Here is a 23,067-nt window from a genome sequence, read left to right on the forward strand (position 1 = left end):
TCATTAAATAAAAGATATAAATTTGGATAAATGAAAAGTTTGAATTTTCAATTTATTACCACTATTTATTTTAACTCCCACTAATGTGATCATTATAACACGTGGTTAGCCTTGCTACTTGATAACCTGATACGATAGACTTATGACCGCGACAGTATTCCCCGTTGACGCTTATAGTTCATATTCTGTCCGTACATGTCGTTGAAGTCGTGCGCTCTTCGAGTGGAAAATAATGAATAACCTAAACTAACCTTAATTATACAAAAAGTAATTCAAAATATAAAAAGAGATACATTAACGTTTTTTTTTTTTTTTTTTTTTTTTTTTGAAAAGAAAAGAAAGACTCATAAAAGAAATTAATGTATTGATGAAAATGAAAGAAGATATTTTTTCGAAAAAATGATAAATCGTGTAAAAAAAGATCCAGGCGAACATATATATAAATGTAGTTTTTAACCGTATGTATATGTAAGTATGTAGTCTTATCAAAGTTACTCATTCCAGATGGCGTAGCATAATTAAAGGTCATAAATACGCAACTAGTAAAATGATATATGTTACATATATGCTTTTAAAACAAGTAAATCGCGTGATAACGCGAAATAAAATTTTTTAAAAAACAAGTTATATAATCATCTTAATTTTATAGATATGCATCAGAATTTATTTACAGTTCTACTGTAAATACAAATAAGGACATATCTTTTATTATATATATAAAAAGTATATAGTTATAACAATTGTGTAATAGATATTATAATATCACAGTTATAAATTTAGTTGATGACAAGAAAGAAAATAGACCTTTATTCAATCACATGGATACCAATCAAGATAGCAACACTTTTGATCCTAAAGGTATGTAATTTTGTCATATTATATTATTGCAATGAATTTCTATAATTAATTGTTTTGCAGATCATCAACATATACGTTATAATCCTTTAAAAGGAGAATGGGTATTAGTATCTCCACATCGTATGAAACGACCTTGGGGAGGTCAAGTAGAACCAAACGTAGACGAAGAACTTCCAGATTATGATCCTAATAATCCACTTTGTCCAGGAAATGTTAGAGCTAATGGAGAGGTAATTTCATTATATTATTTATTACAATACAAATACTTAATATTTATAATATAACCCTTAGGTAACTCCTGTTTATCAAAAAACATTTACATTTGCTAATGATTTTCCTGCGTTACTTGAAACAGTACCTTCGCCATCAAAATCAAACGATGAATTGTTTCAAATTGAAGCTGCTCGAGGAACATGTAAGGTGATGTGTTTTCATCCAAAGTCAAATGTTACCATAGCACTTATGAAAGTTGATGAGGTTAAAGATGTAATTATAAGGTAAGAATATATAATAAACTCTATAATAATAGTAATATTATATAATAAAATCTCAAGAAAAGTATTTCATATTAAATTACAAATCTCTAATTATTTTTTTTTGTTTTTCGTAAAAACAGATGGATATTTGAAATCCTTGACTTAAGTAAACAATGGACCTGGGTTCAAATATTCGAAAATCGTGGAGCCTTGATGGGATGTAGCAATGCACATCCTCATTGCCAAATTTGGGCTAGTTCTTTTTTACCAAATGAAGCTAGAATAAAAGATAAATATTTAGCTGAATATTATGATCGTAATAAGAAACCTCTTCTTATTGATTATATGGAAAAAGAAATCTTGAAAAAGGTAAATAAAAGTATAACACATATAATAACTTAAACGTTCTAAGTAGTATTCAAATTTATAATAATGAAAATTAATAGAAATGAATTTTAAAAACATACTTCTTTTAATTGATATATCTTAACTTGATATATTTTAGGATCGCATTGTATTAGAAAATCGCAATTGGATAGTAGTTGTACCATTCTGGGCAGTATGGCCTTATGAGACAATGGTACTTCCAAAACAACAAGTAACAAGAATGCAAGATTTATCAAAAAGTCAGCAAGAATCATTAGCAGTTATCATGAAACAATTATGCACAAGATACGATAACTTATTCCAGTGTTCCTTTCCATATTCTATGGGATGGCATGGTAATAATTATTTCATTGTCAACTTTTTTTATTATACATTATCTTTTTAAATAAATATTTGTACGTAATTATTTGTATAAAAAATAATAATTATATAACAATTAAAGGTGCACCAACTGGTGAATATCTAAAACAAGATTATCCATATTGGACGTTTCATGGAATTTATCTACCTCCGTTATTACGTTCAGCTACGATAAAAAAGCACATGGTTGGGTATGAATTACTTGCACAAGTACAAAGAGATTTAACTCCGGAACAAGCAGCAGACAAATTAAGAAGTTTAAGTGATATCCATTATAGACATCCGGAAAGAAGTTTATCAGCAGAAGAATTAGCAAAATACAATTAAATTTCTCTTTCATAACTTTTTTGTAGCATATCTCTATTTTAGAAAAAATAATACTTGTATAAATTATATACAAACATATGTAACATATATATATATATATATATAGATTTATATATATATAATCGCAGATGTATACACATTTGTATCATAATGAAATATTGAATATTTCATCAGCCCGAATAATCAATAAATAGGAAATGTTGAATCGATTTTATTACTCCAGGCATGAATTCCTCCAATGATGTCTTTTATGTTTAATTTACTATCTTTAAATATCTCTTGAAGATGTTTTACTGCTTTCTGTGAATCATTTCCTCTTCTACATAAAACATAAACTAGAAAAAAATATATACATACAAATTACCCTTTTATTTTAATGTGCTTAATAATAATTGTTCATTCTATACCTTTTGATATTGTTTTTCCATTATCCTGCTTGTCTATTTCACTTTTTATTTGCTTAGTAGCATTATCCTTGTAAATCTCATACAATGGAATATTTATAGAATTTCTCAAACGACAAATTTGAAATTCTTCGGGTGAGCGCACATCAATTAATAAGTGATCTTCTGTGTTAAATTTTATTATATGATTATATGTTTCAACTGTTATTCTATCTTCATTTTTAAGTAGATTTAAATTAGGATTTTTATCATTTGCTTTTGCACCACAAAACTGTTCATAATCAATTAATTCTTTTATAATTGGATTTTTTCCACAAATGGCACATTCTTGATTCCTGGTTCGTAAATTGATATTACGAAATCGTGTTTCAATTCCATCAAATACTAACAAACGGCCAGAAAGTGTTTCAGGCATGTCAAGAATTACTTTAATAGCTTCCACTGCTTGTAAAACACCAATTGTTCCAACAGCTAAAAATAATTGTGTTAAATGATAACTGTCTCAAATACGTTATTATAAGATATTTCAATTTAAAGATTAATAACCTGCTCCAAGTACACCACCATCACCACAATTAGTTACTGTTTCAGGAGATGGTGGTTTAGGAAAGATACATCGGTAACAAGGACCTTTGTAATTAAATACAGACAAATGTCCTTCAAAACGCAATGCTGATCCTGAGATCAAAGGTTTGTTACTTAAAACACACGCATCGTTTAATAAATAACGCGTTGCTACATTGTCAGTTGCATCCAATACAATATCATACAATTCTATAATTTTTAAAGCATTGCTACTGTCCAGTTGAAGTTTATAAGGAGTAACTTCTGTATAACTATTTAACCTAAAAATAAATACATAGGAAATAAATAATGATCTATGTATTTTAAAGGATAGAAGTTATCAATTGTAGTAAAAGTGAAAGTTAAGGAAATGAAAGTAACGATCATATACTTGTTGAGAAATTCTGCAGCTACAGTTACTTTAGGCATTCCAATAGATCCTTCCGTGAATAAGACCTGTCTGTGTAAATTATTAATTTCAATATTATCATAATCGACAAGTCCAATACGTCCAATACCACTGCATGTTAAGTATAATGCAGAAGGACAACCTAATCCACCTACTCCAACGATAAGTACTGAAGATTCCTTTATCTTTTTTTGTCCTAAAGATATAAATAACATAAGAATTCAATTTATAAAGAAATACATTGGAAACATTTTGCACCACCTGTTACACCAATTTCTGGCAAAAAAATTTGCCTGCTATATCTGCTAATTTCATCGTTATTCAAACCGTGGTCACGTGGAATTTGTTTCGCGCGCCTTATATTAGCTAACTCAGATTCCTTCTCATGCAAAAGCTCACGTAATTTAGCAATCTCATTTATCAATTCTTCTTCCTCCATGCTTCTATTAAGGAAAGATAATAATAGAAAAAATATTCAAAGAATATTATTTCTCTTTGAATCAACGTTACTATTTTATAAGTTATTTTTGTGTGTATTATATACTGTGTACGAAGTTCTGTGCTGTGTATAAAGTAATGAAGCCATGGGCCTCAAATTATAATAAGAACTTTAACTCTCTACGACTTTAATTCTATATCTATAAAGTTAGATGGTGCAATAATACGTCGATGTAATTTCCTCGAATGTATATGCACTTGTATGTATATATTAAATTTCGTTAATAATATATAGATCGAGTTATATCGTATTTGAGTAAAATTTAAATACAAAACATTGATTGTTTTGATCTAAAGTAACAATTCCATAACATATTTTTAGGAAGACATTTTCCAAACTGTTGATACACATATATGTAATTCAGAACGTGCGCATTGCCTCATTCATATACAAGTAAAAAAAATATCTATTAGCGCGCCATCTGACCTTCCGAGTACGAAATTAAAATGGTAGGCAGTTTCTTTTTTAGATTAGAACACGGAAGTTCTCGGAGTGATCTTTCTTGTCCGAATTCTACTGTTGGTGTGTTGTAACGTTTAATAATGACGACTTAAATTTATAAATCGTTAGAAGAGAAAGCATTCTGTGATTACATAAAATTGTAACTTCTGTTTTCAGTTTTCTTTTTTTTTTTTTTTTTCGTAAACGAGAAAACATAATAACCTTCGTTATTAATCGCTAGTAAATAATAGACGTGCTAATGTGGTAATAAAAAGCTATACACAAAAAGGATGATATACGTAATCATAAGATCTGCGTATTTACTCGTACAGTGACGTGCGCAATAGAGACGGCACAATGAGCAAAGGTGGTAGGAAGCTGACGATTAATGTCACGGTCAACTGAATTCTAGTTGTCTTGACAAGTGTGTGCAACAAAAAATGCATATATTTTAAAAAAAGAAACGTGCATTTGGTTGAGAGATTTATTTTTTTTTTTTTTGGCTTGCTCTCCCCCCTCCACCCCCACACCTCTCCGCCGTTAATCTTTCATCGAGATGGTGGAGCCAATTTTTGATTATCAATTTCGGCTAATACTGATTGGCGACAGTACGGTCGGGAAGAGTTCGCTCCTGAAATATTTCACCGATGGGAAGTTCGCAGAGGTACGATGCATTTTTGTCCTCTGTGATCATAACTTTTTGATAAACAGGAAGTCATCGTTATGCCTTGTTACATCTACTCTTTTTGGCGTCATGACACTTTCTATATTTTTTTTTGTATTTCTATTAACGCGTAATGTATGTGAACATTAGTCTGCACGCGTCGCAGTATTTTGTAATCTAATCTTAAATACATACTATAGTGTTTCAGCATATCATTGATCTTTGGTTATGAAAAAATTAATACTAATGTAATTTTAGTTGTTAAGTATGAATAGCTTAATTATTAAAAAATTATTATAAAATGTAATCGATTGTTTTATCAAACTGTTATAATGTATTTCACGTATTCAATATGTTCTTATTATTAGAACTATACATATTCTATTAGTGACTTTATAGAAATTTTCATTTTAGCTCTCAGACCCAACAGTCGGTGTAGACTTTTTTGCACGCTTAATTGAAGTTAAAGATGGTACAAGAATAAAATTACAACTATGGGATACAGCTGGACAAGAAAGATTTAGGTAAATTGTGATTAAAATTGTATGTGTGTATGTGTATATGTGTAGTACTCTATACATATATATATATATATATATATATATGTATATATATATACATATGTATATAATTTCCTTTGCATGTCCTATTATATTTTATGTATAATAACCTGACGTAAAATGCTATTGCATAGATTATATTATTTTTACTTTAGGTCTATAACAAAGTCTTACTACAGAAATTCTGTTGGAGCACTACTTGTATATGATGTATGCAACAGAACTAGCTTTGAACATATTCCTCAATGGATGATGGAAGCACGTAGGCACATTGAACCGCATCGTCCTGTATTTGCATTGGTAGGTTGTAAATTGGATCTGGTAACAAATGGTGGCAGAAGAGAAGTATCGAAAGAAGAAGCTAGAGCTTTTGCTGATCAGCATGGTGTACATCATATAGAAACTAGTGCAAAGACAGGGGTCAATGTTGAAGAAGCATTTCGAACAGTTACTCAAGAAGTTTATAATAGAATACAGACTGGTGAATATAAAGTAGAAGATGGTTGGGATGGTATTAAAACTGGATTTGCTAGACCCGGTGGTTTAGATTTTAATTTAGTTGAAGCAGAGCCTGCAAAGTCTTCGTGTTGTTAAATTAGGAATGACTTTGATTTATTGAAAGAAACAAATTATTTTATAATAAGAAATCAATTGTGTTGAGATTTCATTTAAGACTGCTTACGATCTACATTTGATAAATAATTTTCATTTTATTCACTAAAGAATTCATATACTATTCACCCCATATTTATGTTAAATAATATAAGCAATGATAAATGTAAAGATATAGAAAATGAGTCTATAGACATTCAACACAACTGATTTCATCCAGGGAAAGTAGCAGAAAATTTAATACGTAGTGAATTATTGATTACATTTTTTGTACCATAAATGTATGTTGAATATTGTATATTCCAAATACTTTTTCCAATGTTGTTGCGATAGTAACAAATATAATTTTCTGAGTAGAAAATATATACAATTTTTACCGCATTCTTTGTTTTAGACAAAAGACTAACAATTATACATAATGGACATTATGCATACATATGAGAGGTAGAATTTTTTGTATATAGTATGTATAAATTAAAAAGTATATGAATGATTAAAAACATTTAAAAATTCAGATAGGATTGTTTTTTTTTATTTCATTTAAAAACTAAAATATATGTATTTTCTTCTGAGTCATTTTTGTAATATGTATTCTTATAATAATGTATTACAAGTTTTATGTATGCTATTATAGAAATACTTTTATATAAATCTAACTTTCTGTTATATAACGGCTGTGCTCTTTGTTGAAATTATTTCATAATGAATGAAATAATAAAAAAAAAATGTTACCAAGTCACATTTCTGAAAATAGTTTAGATTTATAATGTAATACATTAAATTATTTACATGAATGTACGTTAAAAGTATCTGTAATTCATTAGAGCATACATTGTATAAAGTGTTAAAGAAGAAGAAACATGAAATTTATATGCTTTTTTCTTTTTTCTTTCTTTTTTTTTCTTTTTTTTTTTTTTTTATTGAATATTTTTAACTTATAATAACAAATAATATATCTCATGAATAAGAAATCAAATTATAGATTATTTCATTATATTGGTACATTTGAAAACTTTTTACATGAAAAAATTCATGAGACTTCTTCTTGCAATAATGATATAAATCAATTAAAAGTTTGTATATAAAATAATTTGTGACACAATATATTTATACAACATAATTGTCATGACAAAATATTGTAATTGGTGTCTGATTATTTATTGGCACAAAAAGTAAATGTGTTTTGCATTATTATATAGAATAACAATAAATACCTGTTTATTATGTCATATTTTATACATTATAACAGAAATCATGAAAACATAATGTTATACAATTTATTAGAAATCAATTTGATAAAAATTTACTACAAGCCAATTAAACATAATTATTTTGTTTAAATATAATTATAATTATGTTGAGTTTTAATAATAATATTCATAATATATGTCATGTGCTAAATGATATATGACTTTGTATGCTGATGTAAATAAAATTTTAATACTATACTTTTTATCTATACATTTTACAACACATTTATTGCATATTTATTTAAATTGATTATTAATGTATATTACTAAAGAAATTATGAACAACATATAATTGAATAATATCATTTAAAAAATATCATTTATATTACTCTAAAATGAATATTATTTAGCTTTGGTGTCATAATTGTATAAACAATATTCAGGATACTAATTCAAAAGTGTAATGCTTATAAATAATAAACGAAATTCCAATAAAATAATTGTATCATTATTAATTACATGGGAGAGATCATTCTTGTGTGTAATTTATTGTTTCAAATAATAATAAAAACAAAAATACAATCAATTAATATTAACAATTCAAATAAATATCGTAAAAAATAATAAATTATAAAGATATATGTCAATTTTTTACATAAGTACTTCACTTGTTGCTATTGACATTCAAGTTATAAAATACAACAAACACAATATATAAACTTTTATCTATAATAATAACAAAGATATTGTAGCGATCAAAGATTTAATATAAACTTCAACTATAATATTCTATAAGATATAGTTTTGTATTTATATAACATGAATTAAATGAGAGTAAAAAAATTGCAAAATATATATAAAAGTATTACAATAAATATTCATTAAACATCGTACACATTAAAATGTAAATATTGAAATTTTTTCGATAATAATAATGATAATTCTACATTAGCTTATTATATATACTATTATTTATCTGATAAACAATATAGAATAAAATATACTCGATGATGGTAACGTTTATTTTCTGATATATGCATTAATAATGCAAGAAATTTTCATTAATATGATAAGTAAGGAAATTGCAAATATTTTATTTATATTATTCTTATTATTCTAATGAATCACATCCAAATAATACGTACTCTTCTCGTGATAACCAAAAAGGATTACCTTCAACATATTCGGGTGGTGTTTTATCTATAAGTTATTTAAAAATACAAATTATTTAAAAGTCTTAATAACAAACGTTCATCATTATTACTATTTAAGCTTATTAAGAAGAATAAAACGTATAAATATTAATATTACCAGGGTGTGTAGCTAATGATACATGTGTAGATCCCATTGTAACATTCCAACCATGTGTACCAGGACAACTTCTTATTTCCAAAATTTCACTATATTCAGGTAACAATTCTCGCAAATCTTTAGTTAGTCTCGATTTGAAACCAGATAAATCTGTATTACCCCCAGTAAGCAGAATGTGTGAAAGACAATCGTGCATTGTATCTTCCGACAAACCAGATGTAACTTCTTTTATTACTTCTGGTAATCCAAGACTAATATACATCATCTCAGGTGCAATATATAATTCTGAACCTAATGACACCCTTTGATACATGGGCTCATTTTGTTCTTCAAACGTTAAATGCTATAAAAAAAAAGTTATTACTGTATAGTTTTATGTATTGCATTTGTGTTTATAAATTTAATAATTACCCAAAATTGTTTGAATTCATTACAGCTGTCAATTCTAAGATTAATATGTTCTTTTATTTTCTGTACTCCTTCCCTTTCCTCATTTTTAATATTATAACTCAGTCTACATCTCTCTTTTACAGCTAGAGTATCAAGATAAGATATTGGAATTTGATGATATTCTTTCCGTTTCCAGTGCATAGCTTGTTTCAAGTGATAAGCAACATGCCAACCACCTACTGGTAACAATTTCCAACGTTGAGGCATGACTCTTCCGCCAATTACTACAGCAACTGTTGTGTTTAATGCACCACTATCGACTACAATACATGTTTCTACATCCAATATAGCACATGCTGTCAAAGGTTTTGGAACCAAACATACTCTGTAAAATATGTAAATCACAAATAATGTAAATTTTTGTTTTTAAAATAATAAAAAATTATATATAACAAAAATACCTTGTTACTTTAACTTCTTGAAATAAATAGTGTAATAATTGTTTCCTTAAAGCAGGATGTATAGCCAATGGCTCGCAAAACATGAGTACTGCATTTGGCTTTTTTAATGTTACATTTAAATCCATTTGATGAAACAAATGATCAAGAAAAATTTTAAGGATTAAAAATGTTCCACTATTTAATAAAGCTTCGGCTGGACTAAAAACTTCAATATTTGGTATACCAAGAATTTTTACGGTATCTATACAATAACCATTTATAAGTTTCTGATAAATAGAATTAGATTTTGTAAAGGAAAGATAACTATGAAGTTTAATTAATTTTTTCTTTTCTTTAAATAATTGAAATGGATTACAAAATAGACAAAATAGTCTTGTTGTAGGTAATTCAGTATCATGAAATCCTAATAATTTTAATTTCCTTGCTAATGATTTTCCTTTACTTATTGGACATGTACTACAGCTTGGTATATTTGGTATCAGTACCTCCTCCTCATATTCCTTATTAAAATGTTTTGGGACGGCAAACATAGAAAAATGCCTCTTTAAACAATCAGATGGTGTAATTGCCCATGTATATTTATTTCCTATTTCGATTATAACTTTAGCATTTAACTCTTCCACGCAATTTCTTTGACACGTATATCCATTGCAATTGCAACACTTTGGAAATCGTACATTTTCACCTAATGTAATTATCATATGCAGTCTATAACACATTCCTTTAAAATTGACAGAAAATGATTGCAACTGTTTTATGTCAGGAAATTTAAACTGTACTTGCGATAATAACTGTAGCCATTTTACTTTCCTAAAATAAAAGAATCAATGAAAAAAAAAATATCATTATAATATTCATTAAATATCTTTATTTTCCAGATATCTTAATATAAACAATATTTTGTTTATCAACATAATTGATAGAGTTTAAAGACTGCTGACTGACAACTTAACCTCTAACTCACCATAAATATTCGCTACTTGATGTTTTTCTTAAATAACTACAGGTATTACCAAATGCAATAATATCAGGTACATCGCAATGTAATAAAATTTTTATCCAAATCTCTTCAGGAAATATAGCTGGATCCATAATCACTAATAAAAATGATATAAAAAAGTATAGTCACAATCATGAATTAAATCTTCTGGACATTGAATACGTTAGTCAAATTCAAGATTATAATACTAGCAGTAAATTGACTTAAGGCTGTTCATCAACCTTGGTTTTATAATGGTTTACGCTAGCAATGAGTAGAGACATAATTATTAACCGATTGTGATAAACAAGGTCTAATTTTAAAAATAAATGTTTAAACAAGGACAAGGAATGTTTTAAATAAAGAAATGGAAATTTTATATGAAACTTTATGTACGTGAAATATAACATATTCTTAAAGTATGTTATTATTTCAAATAACTTAATACTGTCATTTAAGCTTACAATTAATCGCATTTAATTAAAAAATGTATAAAAATTATTCTGTCAATAATTGACAGCATATTTAATTATTCGGCATACTTAAAATAAGATGAATTAGAAAACTTCTGATAATAATGCTTCGATATATGGATTTTTATGAGAACGAATTTCTTTTTTATATTCTAAGATCCTATCTCTTAGCTCTGGATTTGGTAAAGATTTATCTAATGTTTTGCATTTATTGAGAAACTCGGCTATCAAACCATCAGCTTCCTATAATAAAATTATATAAAATGTAAATAAGAATATTATTATATAAATAATGTAACATAAATCAATAAGAAACTATTATTTTCAGACCTTTATAATTTTTCGCTTTTTTTCTGGACAATTAGATCCTTCAAAAACTGTTCCTTGATAATCCTCTAATTCTGTTTGTTTTCGCTTAGCAAACTGTAATACAAATTATTAATTGATTTATCTTATTTTTAATACAAGTTATATTGTTCCAAATTTACCTCTATTACGTTATTTGGAAAATTAGCCATTTTAGCAACATGAATACCAAAGCTTTGATCACAAATACCAGGCTTTATCTTATAAAGTAAAGTAAGTTTATCGTTTTGTACAAGAGCTGTTACGTGTTGATTTTTAACAGTAGGTATTTCCTCAGAAAGTCTCGTAACTTCGTGAAAATGTGTTGCAAATAAACAATAAGATTTAATTTCTTTTGCTAGATGCCTAAAAAAGTAAATATCATATTATTCAAAAAATAATTCTATTGTAAACAATATATGTATTATTTTAGATTAAAATATAAATTTTACTCTGCTATGGACCAAGCAATACCACATCCTTCATACGTTGATGTACCTCTACCAAGTTCATCAATAATGACAAGTGAATTAGATGTTGCTGTCTATAAATAATATAAACATAATTCAAAAAATTAAAAAAAAAAAAAAAAAAAAAAAAAAAAAAAAAAAAAAAAAAAGTTTCTTCTTGAAAAACACAATGTCATTTATTAATTTAACATACTCTTAAAATAGCAGCTGTTTCTATCATTTCCATCATAAACGTTGAAAGCCCTTTTAATTGAGAATCATCAGCTCCAATTCTTGCTAATATACAATCCAATAAAGATATTGTTGCTTTATCACAAGGAACAAAACTTCCAATGTGTGCCATTAATGCAGTTACACCAGCAGAGCGTATATACGTACTTTTACCGCCCATGTTTGGACCAGTTATAATGTAACAATGAATCTCATCTAAAATTATTTAAGAATTAATATAAACTATGATAATCTTTAAAAACCTAATATTTCATTAATTTATTATGTTGACCTCTTTTGAAATATACGTCGTTAGCGATATAATCTACACCGTCTTGTATTTCCAAACAAGGATGTCTCACTTGAATAAGATTAAATTCGCCGTGCTCACTAGAAAGCATTTCTGGGCGTATGTATGCTTTATGTGCATTTGCTGCAGCTAAGGCAAATGCCACGAGAACGTCAAGACACGCGATAACATCTCCAATACTTTTAATCGGACTAGTATATCCGGCTATATAAATTCAACATATAATAAAATACGTATAAATTCTGTTTATCACTATAATTTATAATTATATACTAACCTGCAATTTCAATAATTTCTATAACAACAGTTTTCTGTTGAGTTGTATATTTCTCTCTAACAGCAATATATTCATCATTCAATTCACTTAATTTATTATTTCTAAATCTTACACCACTTTTGTTAGAGTCTAATATAGAATAATTCTTTTTATTTCTTAGTACCTTTTCTTCCTTTAACGTTATTCGAAAGTAATAGCCAAACTGTTGATTGGTTTCCAATTTTAATGATTTTCCTGATTCTAAACTCAAATCATCAGCTACTTTACTTAATTGAGATTGTACTTTTTCTTCCATTTCATTCATTTCTTCCTTTAGTTCTGTTAGGAATTTATTATTATTATATTAGGATTTATATACATTTATATGGAATATAGATAGAATTAAAATAAAAAAAATGTAACGCTCGATTTTTATCTTGTTGAATAATAAACAAACATAACAACTACCTATTTATACCTTTCAATTCATCGTCAAAATCTGGACGTACTAAAAAATCTCCCTTTTCCGCTGCATCTAAATCAATAGTCTGCTCAATCATTTGTTGAAATTTATCCATATCGTTAACAAGTTCTTTTAATGGATTTATAATCAATTCTTTTAATGCTGTTATATCAGAAGCATCAGAAAGTTGTTGTATCAATCTTGGCAAATGAGACACGCTCATATAAATCCTGCAAATAAATATATAAATTTATAAATATAACTAGTATAATAAAATAAATTATTTCTCTGTTAGTTCATCTCAAGATATACAATAAAACAGAGATTTTTTATATTGTAAAATATAATATTAGTTACATACTTGTAACAGTCTTGAAGATGAGCTTTTTTTCTACATAATTTTTTAGCTAATTGTTGTAAGTCTGGTATACGTCTTAAATGATCTTCGCTAAGGGCAGATCTCAATTCATTGTTTTTGACTAATACTTCTACAATATCATGTCTTTCTTTTATAAGTGCCAAATCTGTAAGAGGCTGTCTAATCCATTGTGCAATTAATCTATGACCTTGTGGAGTTCTGCATTTATCCAATAAAGTCAAAATACTTGCAGGTACATTTCCATTTAAATTAGAAGATACATCTAAACGAGGCTCAATATTAAGAGCTTTTATAGCTGCTGTATCTAATTTTAAATAGCGTGATTGTTTTATATGTTCTAGGCTAAATTGATGAATATTTCCCTCATCAGATGTCAGCTGAAATTTAATTTTAAAGTATCATTTATCTCTATTAAAAAAAAACTTTTCTTTCTTAAAAATTATAATTATATGAAAAATATACTTACATCCAAATATTTAATTAATGCAGATGTAGCTGACATAGCTAATGTTAAATTTACTTCAGGTAAAGATTGAGCATTTTGTTGCTGGCCTTTTTTAAATTTGATTAATGTATTTAAATCTTGTACAACTGAATCACTAGAAAACTCGCTCTTTTTTCTTAAAGTAACTAAAATATTACTTCTTTCTATTACCTAAAAAAATATATGATAACAAAAATTAGATAAATCTAATCTATAATATTTCATATAAAAATATATTCTCTATAATTAACCAACCTGCTTTAAAGTATCAAACTCATAACTACCTTCTCCTTGGACTAGCAAACATTCTTTTGGATTAAGTGTAACAATAAATGTTTCTAAATTTGAGAAAGATTCACTATCTTGGAATTCACAAACTGAGAAAGAAGTTGCTACGGTATCAAGACAGCTTAAACCTACGATCTATATATCATAAATTATAAAATATTATACATTTTATTATAAATATATTTCTACATAAATATACATCAGTAATTTAAATAAAACCTATAATAAGTATAAATCAATATTGTTTTATGATATACAAACGTTTTACAAACGTTATACAAACTTACTCTGGATTTTCCTTCTATCCCTAATTTTATAGCAATTACTGATACTCCAAGTGCAATATCATTGTTAGCAAATAATGTATCTTCAAATTGTGACAGATTACCAGGTGATCCTTTATATTCTAATACCCAATTTTGGTTTTTTGACGATCCTTGATTGATGTAAACTTCTACTCTATATTGTTTTACTAATAATAAGTCACGTATAAATGCCTCATAATGACTTTTATTTAATATAACACCTTCAGTTTTATGAGGTTCTATAATAAAAAAATTAAATTCTTAAATAATAATTTTTTATAACAACAAAATAAAAATTTTATAATAGCTTACCAGCACCAAGCATTTTGCAAACAGATGTTGTTTTAAAAACTTCTTTGGCGGCAAATAAAGCATCGCTTCCATGTAATGTATAATAATCACCTCTGTTAAAAAATCGTATAGTAGAACTTGATTTCTAAAATAAACGAATTAACATTTTTTTTAAATAGTTTTTTAATCAATTATATTTTGATTAATAAATTATTATATATAGTAACATTATAATTTTGTATCCAATGGATATGTTAATAGAAATTGTATATGTACGTGTAATTTATACTTATTGATGTTATATATAATTGATTAGCATCAACCTACTTACTAGCCTTGACCTACTTACGCAATGAACACACTCAGAGTGATAAAAATTATTAATGTTAATATTGATGTTAAATATGCGCAATTTAAGGAAATATTTGTTCTAAAAATTAATATATCTTGTATTAATATTAATTAATATTTGCATATGTACAAATTTCCAAAATTCAATAAATAAAATTCTATTTTAATTTAAATTTTATTTTTAATAATAATTGTATTGTAAATAATATTTTAGATATATTACCAAAACGGTATTTTAAACAGGATATATAATACAATTTTCAGAAATATTTATTCACTCATTACTGAGAAAATTTGAAATCTTGTAATATATCTATAGGTCAATGTCTATCGGAAGGTCAGATTGTTGAATGAGTATAAATAAAACATAAGAATTCTCGAAAAGTATTGATGCACATACTTCAAGCATAAAATAATACAAAAATACATAAGAATGAATTAAATAAGATCAAGAAAATTTTGTATAAATAAATACACAGTTAAATGAATAATGTGTTATAACATTTTATAGATCATTGATTAAATTATAAATTTACATAGACTTTATTTTTATTATACTATATATTATAATATATATATTATAATTATTATGTTTGTTATATATTTATATTGTACTTTGAAATATATTTATTGTATGTTGTGATCTATATTTTCATTACTGATTATTAAAGTAGTAGATATTCAGAAAGTATTGGTACAATCCAGAAAATCTATTGACGCCCATAATAATGAGGTCATCATGAAATATTATTATGATAAAAGATCAGAGTTCATATTCCAGGAAGACAAATAATTTATGTTATAAGTAGGCTACCATAAAATTAGGCAATATATTTTATTTAATTGAAATTAATGTATAATCATAATTATTATGCGAAATGAATATTAAAAGTTATTGTAATGTTATAATATTAAAAGATTGTATACTTGATTTTTGTTATATATTTTATATAATGAGTATTTCTTTAGTACATAAGAGTAACCTTGAAATTATATTTGCTAATCTTGTGAATGAAAGTAATAATACAGTGAAGATCTTATAGACAAAGGATGACTTAATCTGTGACACATCACACTAAATATGGAAATGCTATTACCTGGAAGCCAGTATTACTTTTCATCCTGCTTTCATTCTTACATAAATAAAATAAATCATTCTTATTTATGTTATAACCCAAAGACATGTACATTTATATAATTCTATAAGAAAAACTAAAGAAATTTATTTATATGGTTATAAACAGAGAATTATTTATATGACAAGATATATTATATATGCATATAAAAAAAAGAATAAATAAATAAATAAAAATAAAATAATATAAATGACAATAAATGGGAAATGTACATTTATATTATATTGTAGAATTTGATATACTTTTACCACGAAGTTTCAGTGATAAGTAAGTATATGAAGAAAAGAGAAGAAATAAGAAAAACCCAGAATTCTGATTCGAAGAAGGGGAAACAGACATAAATGCTATTGCTGCAATCTGCTTCTGTTATATGTCATTCTTCAATGTTAGTGAGAACATCTTTAGATTAACAAGTGAATTAAAAGTGTGTCTTGGTCATTTATTCCAAGGTAATAAAGCAATATTTTTTAATAATAAATTTTGTTATATTACGAATATAATAGAATATAAAAATTTAATTAATGAATAATTTCAAAGATTATAATAAATATTTTATAATTAATGATAAATATAAAACTCATAAAAAATTCATAACTTATTTACTGTTATCTAAATATGTTTTATATATATTTGATTATTACATACAATTTACTATAAATTTTAACAAAAATCCTCTTTTTTTATTTCGCAGACCAGTCTAAATATGGCAATGAAAAGGATAATTATCTTATCCATTTTATTTACACAATCATTATGTGCACCCAGTGGTTGCATAGAAAGCTGTACTACTACTTATCGAAAAGTCAATTCTTATAGAACTCATCAAGTATCTAGTAATCTTAATGATCATGCAGATTTGGTAACAGATTCAAATATAAGAAACATAAATCATTTAAATCTTGATTACAATAGACCTGGTAACTGGACAGAACAAAATGAATATAAAACTGATGGTGGTCATGGTAAAGTTTACGAAGAGCAAGGACAATATGTTGAAGGTTCAAAGCGTGTAAGATATTTTAAAAAGAATTATACTTCTTCATATACTAATACTCATGTAAATAAACCAGATTTAATACAGTCAGAAAGATTAATCAATCAAAACAGATACAATTCTATGCATAATACTGACAGTCAAAGAATATATGAGCAATCAAGAAATTCAGAATCATATAAACAAGAACATAATTATAATAAATTACATAATGATAAATTACAACAATCATACAGAGGAAGAGAAAGTCATAATGGAAGACATGAGATTTTTGGAGAATTAAGTGATAATTTACAAGTGAATCAACATGGAATGTCTGGTGGTAATTCAGAATTGTTACAAGGTCAAAATCGACACATTGAAATAAGACCTGGCAATTGGTCTCAAGTTAATACATATAAAACTGATGGAGGACATGGACGTGTTTTTGAAGAGGAGGGACAATATGTTACTGGTCCAAAAACAACTCGTTATTACCAACAAAATTATACTTCTCAATATAGTACAAGCACCAATCCTAAACATGAGATTGCTTCAAATATACATGATTTGCAAAATACAATACAAAAAGTAAATCAGGAATTCAAAAATCTGGAAACAGAAATTCATCGATCATCTCATTCCAAACATATGGCATCAAGTAACACTTTGCATACAGGTACCATCAATTTAATTCAAGACAATGTAACACCTAGTTATAAAAATAATGATCTACAAGTTGCTGAAAGTGCTGATTATAGACATAGAGATCAAAATGAGTATATGCCTACTATTGGAATAATATATAATGTACCTCAAAATCAATTGCCAAACAGACAAACTCTTACTGCTGAGGATGCATTATACAGAAATCAAGACAATATATATAATAGAAATATACCAAATATTCAACACCAAAGAGAAGAAACATATATTTCTCAATCTCATACAAATGTTTTACCCAGTCATATTCAACCTCAAATTAGTGAAAATAGTAATTATCAAAGACACAGGAATAATGAACAGATTGGACTACAACAAAAGATCAATGAGGATTATCAAAGAGAACATTTTGATACACGCCAATCACAAATGAGACAAAATTATCAATCTGTAGATAATGTACAACATAGTAGATTGAATGAAAACATTGATAATTATCCATATACAAGAGATCAAAGAATACAACATCAACAAGATTGGGATGCTATGGGACAAAGAAGTGAAATTGTTAATACTAATCCATATGACAGAAATCATTATTCTTCACATCACAGAAGTAGGGCATACAACATGGAAGTTGTTCGTACAGTAGGTGAAAATTACAATCCTGGCTATACAGCACATTCACAACAAGTAGTTACTGGCACACATGGCATTGATCCAGGAATGCAATATGAAGATTGTACTCATGAAATGGAGCAAAGTCAACATAGATATAACAGAAAATATAAACGTAATGCAGACTATCATCGACATAGTGACAGTCAGCAACAACAGCAATATGGGAGATTTCCAAAAAATCTAAAACATCAACCAGAAAAACTGGCATATAGTGATAATGAACTTCAATTGTTACAACAACAAAATCAAGATTTAACTCAACAGAGTGAAGACTTGACACAACAAACAAGTGGATTTGATGACTTAACACAACAAACTTCAGGACATTTAGAATTTGGACAACAGACACAGAATCATGGATATCCTAGTAGTCAAAAATATGAAGATTTGACTCAACAAAACGAAGATTTAACTCAACAAACAGGTGGATTTGATGATTTAACACAACAGACTTCGGGACATTTGGAAATTGGACAACAGACACAGAATCATGGATATCCCAGTAGTTTAAATCAAAAATATGAAGATCTAACTCAACAGAGTGACGATCTAACTCAACAGAATGACGATCTAACTCAACAAACAGGTGGATTTGATGATTTAACGCAACAAACTTCAGGACATTTAGAATTCGGCCAACAGACACAACAGGTACAGAATCATAGAAATCGCAGTAGACATAATCAACGTATTGAAGATTTAACTCAACAGAGTGATGATCTAACTCAACAAACAGGAGGATTTGATGATTTAACACAACAAACTTCGGGAAATTTGGAATTTGGACAGCAGACACAACAGGTACAGAATCATAGAAATCGCAGTAGACATAATCAACGTATTGAAGATTTAACTCAACAGAGTGATGATCTAACTCAACAAACAGGAGGATTTGATGATTTAACACAACAGACTTCGGGAAATTTGGAATTTGGACAGCAGACACAAAATCACAGAAATCCGAATAGTTTAAGTCAAAAATATGAAGATTTAACTCAACAAACAGGTGGATTTGACGATTTAACACAACAAACTTCAGGGCATTTAGAATTCGGCCAACAGACACAACAGATACAGAATCATAGAAATCGCAGTAGACATAATCAACGTATTGAAGATTTAACTCAACAGAGTGATGATCTAACTCAACAAACAGGTGGATTTGATGATTTAACACAACAGACTTCGGGAAATTTGGAATTTGGACAGCAGACACAACAGGTACAGAATCATAGAAATCGCAGTAGACATAATCAACGTATTGAAGATTTAACTCAACAGAGTGATGATCTAACTCAACAAACAGGTGGATTTGATGATTTAACACAACAGACTTCGGGAAATTTGGCATTTGGACAGCAGACACAACAGGTACAGAATCATAGAAATCGCAGTAGACATAATCAACGTATTGAAGATTTAACTCAACAGAGTGATGATCTAACTCAACAAACAGGTGGATTTGATGATTTAACACAACAGACTTCGGGAAATTTGGAATTTGGACAGCAGACACAAAATCACAGAAATCCGAATAGTTTAAGTCAAAAATATGAAGATTTAACTCAACAAACGGGTGGATTTGACGATTTAACACAACAAACTTCAGGGCATTTAGAATTCGGCCAACAGACACAACAGATACAGAATCATAGAAATCGCAGTAGACATAATCAACGTATTGAAGATTTAACTCAACAGAGTGATGATTTAACTCAACAAACAGGTGGATTTGACGATATAACACAACAAACTTCAGGACATTTAGAATTTGGGCAACAGACACAGAATCACAGAAATCCAAGTAGTTTAAGTCAAAAGCATGAAGATTTAACTCAACAGACAGGTGGATTTGATGATTTAACGCAACAAACATCAGGACATTTAGAATTTGGACAACAGACACAGAATCACAGATACCCCAGTAATTCAAATCAAAAATATGAAGATTTAACTCAACAGAGTGATGATCTAACTCAACAAACAGATGGATTTGATGATTTAACGCAACAAACTTCGGGACATTTAGAATTTGGGCAACAGACACAACAGACACAGAATCGCAGAAATCGCAGTAGACATAATCAACATATTGAAGATTTAACTCAACAGAGTGATGATCTTACTCAACAAACAGGTGGATTTGATGATTTAACACAACAGTCTACGAGACATTTGGAATTTGGACAGCATATACAGAATCACAGAAATCCGAATAGTTTAAGTCAAAAATATGGAGATCTAACTCAACAAACAGGTGGATTTGATGATTCTACGCAACAAACTTCAGGACATTTAGAACTCTGGCAACAGACACAAGAGGTACAGAATCATAGAAATCGCAATAGAGATAATCAACATACAGATGATTTAACACAACAGACCTCGGGACATTTAGAATTTGGTCAGCAACATCAAAAACCAAGTAGTCATAATAAGCGTTTTGAAGATTTTACTGATTGGAGTAATAATCCAACTCAAACAAGTGAATTTGATGATTTAATACAACAAACATTTGGACATTTAAAATTTGGAAAACAGTTACAGAATCAAAGATATTCTACCAGTCATAATCAGGAATTTACAAGTGAACAATATTTTCATCCAAGTGTATCTGGAACTGGAGAACAATCGGATCTGAATGAAAATAAACCTTTACATTTACTGACACCAGCACCAAAACCGAAATGGAAACCAAGATATACAACTTCTAATCAATTCACAACTGATATCAATAAAGAATCAAATGTACATATTCATCATTCAAGTGATGTTGCTGATACAACTATTTCATATCAAGTATCAGATGATTCAAAATCTAATCAAGAAATTGAAAGAAATAATGAGTTTAACTCTGGAAATCTTCAATCTTCAAATCAGCAAGAAGTCTCAAATCAGCCAAATATTCAAACAGTCGATAAAGATGGAAGTCAGCAACATCAACAACAAAATTTCCACAAAAGAATTGGGTTCACTAAAGGCGGACATAGATTTAGACATATTTATAGACAATCAACACAAAGTGAATATCAAAATAATTATGGAGAACCTCAATCTCAATTAAATCAAGATCCTAATCGAAAAGAAATGTATAAGAAAGAAAATCAAAACAATAATCAAGAGAATGTCCCTTCTCAAAACAATAATCCAGGTGGTAAAATAGAACCACGTATTTTAGTAGCATATGGTGGTGGCCCATATGATGCTAATCATAGTGATGATATTTTTAATCATGTAACACAAAATCCTAGTGCTACGTTACCTCCTTATTCAGATGGTGTAGATTCATGGGATATTAGAGAGAAACCAAGAGAAGTAATTCCTCTGTCCACTACGACAACAGTAATACCAGAAATACCAGAAACACCAGAAATAACAGAAAAAGTTGATACCGAAGCTCCACCAACATTCTGGACAAGACTTGGTTTTAAATTTACAACTACCTTTGATAAAGCAAAAGAAAGAGCTAAATATTTGTTCGGTTAAATATAATTTTTTAATTTAATTCATTTTTAATCAATATTCTATAAAGAATTATAATATATATGTTTATTTACCACAAATAATATATTCAATTTGTATATAAGCTCAAATAATATCAATATTCAATTTATGATATTATAATCTAAGCATTTTCACAAATTAATCATATAATTTAGTATTATAAATCTATAAAGCATAATGTATTAAAATAAATATAAAATTATGATGCAGATTGATTTTTTGTAATTTTATAATTATAAGTAAATACGTTATCATTCCACAATGGTATCATAAACTTTTAAAACAAAATAAATATTAATATTACATATAAACGTTTACTTACTTCTGGAAGATTCTTGAAATATCTAACGAAACTGATTTGAGAAGGTGGATCTGAAATATTTAATTATATATTATTATAACAAAAGAGAGAACAACTTAAGAACAAAGGTTATTTACCCATACTAAATTGTTGATTTGGTTGTACAGCCATTATTAATATAAAAATAGTACGTTTAGTATTTTCGAAAAAAAAAAAGAAAAAAAAGTAGAATTAATAAAAAAATTAAATAATTGAAAATATACACGTCTCGAAATTAACCGTATCGTGTAAT

General features: G+C 27.5%; 6 protein-coding genes across 8 annotated transcripts; 3 read left to right on the top strand and 3 right to left on the bottom strand.

Moving 5' to 3' along the window:
- Positions 1–253: 253 nt before the first annotated feature.
- On the top strand, positions 254–2,408 carry Galt (Galactose-1-phosphate uridylyltransferase). 2 transcript variants are annotated; one of them, XM_085655809.1, is made up of 7 exons: positions 254–468; positions 781–858; positions 919–1,088; positions 1,150–1,355; positions 1,475–1,703; positions 1,840–2,056; positions 2,164–2,408. In XM_085655809.1, the coding sequence occupies exons 2-7, from the start codon at positions 819–821 to the stop codon at positions 2,406–2,408; spliced, it is 1,107 nt and encodes a 368-aa protein (XP_085511935.1). In that variant the 5' UTR covers positions 254–468; positions 781–818. The 2 variants fall into 2 exon arrangements, with proteins under 2 accessions (XP_085511935.1, XP_035729764.1); XM_035873871.2 differs by having other exon boundaries at positions 451–468; positions 769–858.
- Positions 2,409–2,450: 42 nt separating this feature from the next.
- Uba4 (Ubiquitin-like activating enzyme 4) lies at positions 2,451–4,502 on the bottom strand. Its single transcript, XM_035873865.2, has 5 exons — positions 4,047–4,502; positions 3,768–3,981; positions 3,359–3,657; positions 2,816–3,283; positions 2,451–2,743 (listed from the first exon to the last, which is right to left on the bottom strand). The coding sequence occupies exons 1-5, from the start codon at positions 4,222–4,224 to the stop codon at positions 2,592–2,594; spliced, it is 1,311 nt and encodes a 436-aa protein (XP_035729758.1). The 5' UTR covers positions 4,225–4,502; the 3' UTR covers positions 2,451–2,591.
- A 286-nt stretch (positions 4,503–4,788) lies between these two features.
- Positions 4,789–7,401, top strand: LOC118445013 (ras-related protein Rab-39B-like). Its single transcript, XM_035873893.2, has 3 exons — positions 4,789–5,389; positions 5,804–5,913; positions 6,105–7,401. Exons 1-3 carry the CDS (start codon positions 5,282–5,284, stop codon positions 6,541–6,543), a joined length of 657 nt encoding a protein of 218 aa, XP_035729786.1. The 5' UTR covers positions 4,789–5,281; the 3' UTR covers positions 6,544–7,401.
- A 1,231-nt stretch (positions 7,402–8,632) lies between these two features.
- Positions 8,633–11,322, bottom strand: LOC118445001 (actin-related protein 6-like). Its single transcript, XM_035873864.2, has 5 exons — positions 10,878–11,322; positions 9,914–10,723; positions 9,474–9,837; positions 9,063–9,405; positions 8,633–8,951 (listed from the first exon to the last, which is right to left on the bottom strand). Exons 1-5 carry the CDS (start codon positions 11,003–11,005, stop codon positions 8,863–8,865), a joined length of 1,734 nt encoding a protein of 577 aa, XP_035729757.2. The 5' UTR covers positions 11,006–11,322; the 3' UTR covers positions 8,633–8,862.
- Positions 11,323–11,345: 23 nt separating this feature from the next.
- Positions 11,346–23,054, bottom strand: spel1 (DNA mismatch repair protein spel1). Of its 2 annotated transcripts, XM_035873849.2 has the most exons (15): positions 22,913–23,054; positions 22,797–22,846; positions 15,188–15,311; positions 14,858–15,114; positions 14,538–14,705; positions 14,265–14,453; positions 13,781–14,175; positions 13,435–13,649; positions 12,978–13,295; positions 12,683–12,904; positions 12,374–12,606; positions 12,163–12,254; positions 11,854–12,076; positions 11,696–11,788; positions 11,346–11,608 (listed from the first exon to the last, which is right to left on the bottom strand). In XM_035873849.2, exons 1-15 carry the CDS (start codon positions 22,944–22,946, stop codon positions 11,450–11,452), a joined length of 2,772 nt encoding a protein of 923 aa, XP_035729742.2. In that variant the 5' UTR covers positions 22,947–23,054; the 3' UTR covers positions 11,346–11,449. The 2 variants fall into 2 exon arrangements, with proteins under 2 accessions (XP_035729742.2, XP_035729741.2); XM_035873848.2 differs by lacking the exons at positions 22,797–22,846; positions 22,913–23,054 and adding an exon at positions 16,615–16,653.
- On the top strand, positions 16,946–22,687 carry LOC118444995 (uncharacterized). Its single transcript, XM_035873842.2, has 2 exons — positions 16,946–17,102; positions 17,345–22,687. The coding sequence occupies exon 2, from the start codon at positions 17,357–17,359 to the stop codon at positions 22,454–22,456; it is 5,100 nt and encodes a 1,699-aa protein (XP_035729735.2). The 5' UTR covers positions 16,946–17,102; positions 17,345–17,356; the 3' UTR covers positions 22,457–22,687.
- Positions 23,055–23,067: the final 13 nt, after the last annotated feature.

This window comes from Vespa mandarinia, chromosome 3 (assembly GCF_050613455.1).
Source record: "Vespa mandarinia isolate Hongniang chromosome 3, ASM5061345v1, whole genome shotgun sequence".
NCBI classification, from domain to species: Eukaryota; Metazoa; Arthropoda; class Insecta; order Hymenoptera; family Vespidae; genus Vespa; species Vespa mandarinia.

Excerpts from the sequence above, each read along its gene's own strand:
- Galt (XM_085655809.1), top strand. The coding sequence starts at position 819 with ATGGATACCAATCAAGATAGCAACACTTTTGATCCTAAAG. Across the intron at positions 1,089-1,149 it reads ATGTTAGAGCTAATGGAGAG|GTAACTCCTGTTTATCAAAA; the intron begins GTAATTTCATTA and ends TATAACCCTTAG. Across the intron at positions 1,356-1,474 it reads GTTAAAGATGTAATTATAAG|ATGGATATTTGAAATCCTTG; the intron begins GTAAGAATATAT and ends TCGTAAAAACAG.
- spel1 (XM_035873849.2), bottom strand. The coding sequence starts at position 22,946 with ATGGCTGTACAACCAAATCAACAATTTAGTATGG. Across the intron at positions 15,312-22,796 it reads ATTTCAAGAATCTTCCAGAA|AAATCAAGTTCTACTATACG; the intron begins GTAAGTAAACGT and ends CGTTTATTTTAG. Across the intron at positions 14,454-14,537 it reads AGTTTGATACTTTAAAGCAG|GTAATAGAAAGAAGTAATAT; the intron begins GTTGGTTAATTA and ends ATATTTTTTTAG.
- LOC118445013 (XM_035873893.2), top strand. The coding sequence starts at position 5,282 with ATGGTGGAGCCAATTTTTGATTATCAATTTCGGCTAATACTGATTGGC. Across the intron at positions 5,390-5,803 it reads CCGATGGGAAGTTCGCAGAG|CTCTCAGACCCAACAGTCGG; the intron begins GTACGATGCATT and ends TTTTCATTTTAG. Across the intron at positions 5,914-6,104 it reads GCTGGACAAGAAAGATTTAG|GTCTATAACAAAGTCTTACT; the intron begins GTAAATTGTGAT and ends TTTTTACTTTAG.
- Uba4 (XM_035873865.2), bottom strand. The coding sequence starts at position 4,224 with ATGGAGGAAGAAGAATTGATAAATGAGATTGCTAAATTACGTGAGCTT. Across the intron at positions 3,982-4,046 it reads GCCAGAAATTGGTGTAACAG|GACAAAAAAAGATAAAGGAA; the intron begins GTGGTGCAAAAT and ends TTATATCTTTAG. Across the intron at positions 2,744-2,815 it reads TGGAAAAACAATATCAAAAG|TTTATGTTTTATGTAGAAGA; the intron begins GTATAGAATGAA and ends ATTTTTTTCTAG.
- LOC118445001 (XM_035873864.2), bottom strand. The coding sequence starts at position 11,005 with ATGGATCCAGCTATATTTCCTGAAGAGATTTGGATAAAAATTTTATTA. Across the intron at positions 9,838-9,913 it reads CAAGAAGTTAAAGTAACAAG|AGTATGTTTGGTTCCAAAAC; the intron begins GTATTTTTGTTA and ends CATATTTTACAG. Across the intron at positions 8,952-9,062 it reads ATCATTAGCTACACACCCTG|ATAAAACACCACCCGAATAT; the intron begins GTAATATTAATA and ends AATAACTTATAG.
- LOC118444995 (XM_035873842.2), top strand. The coding sequence starts at position 17,357 with ATGGCAATGAAAAGGATAATTATCTTATCCATTTTATTTACACAATCA.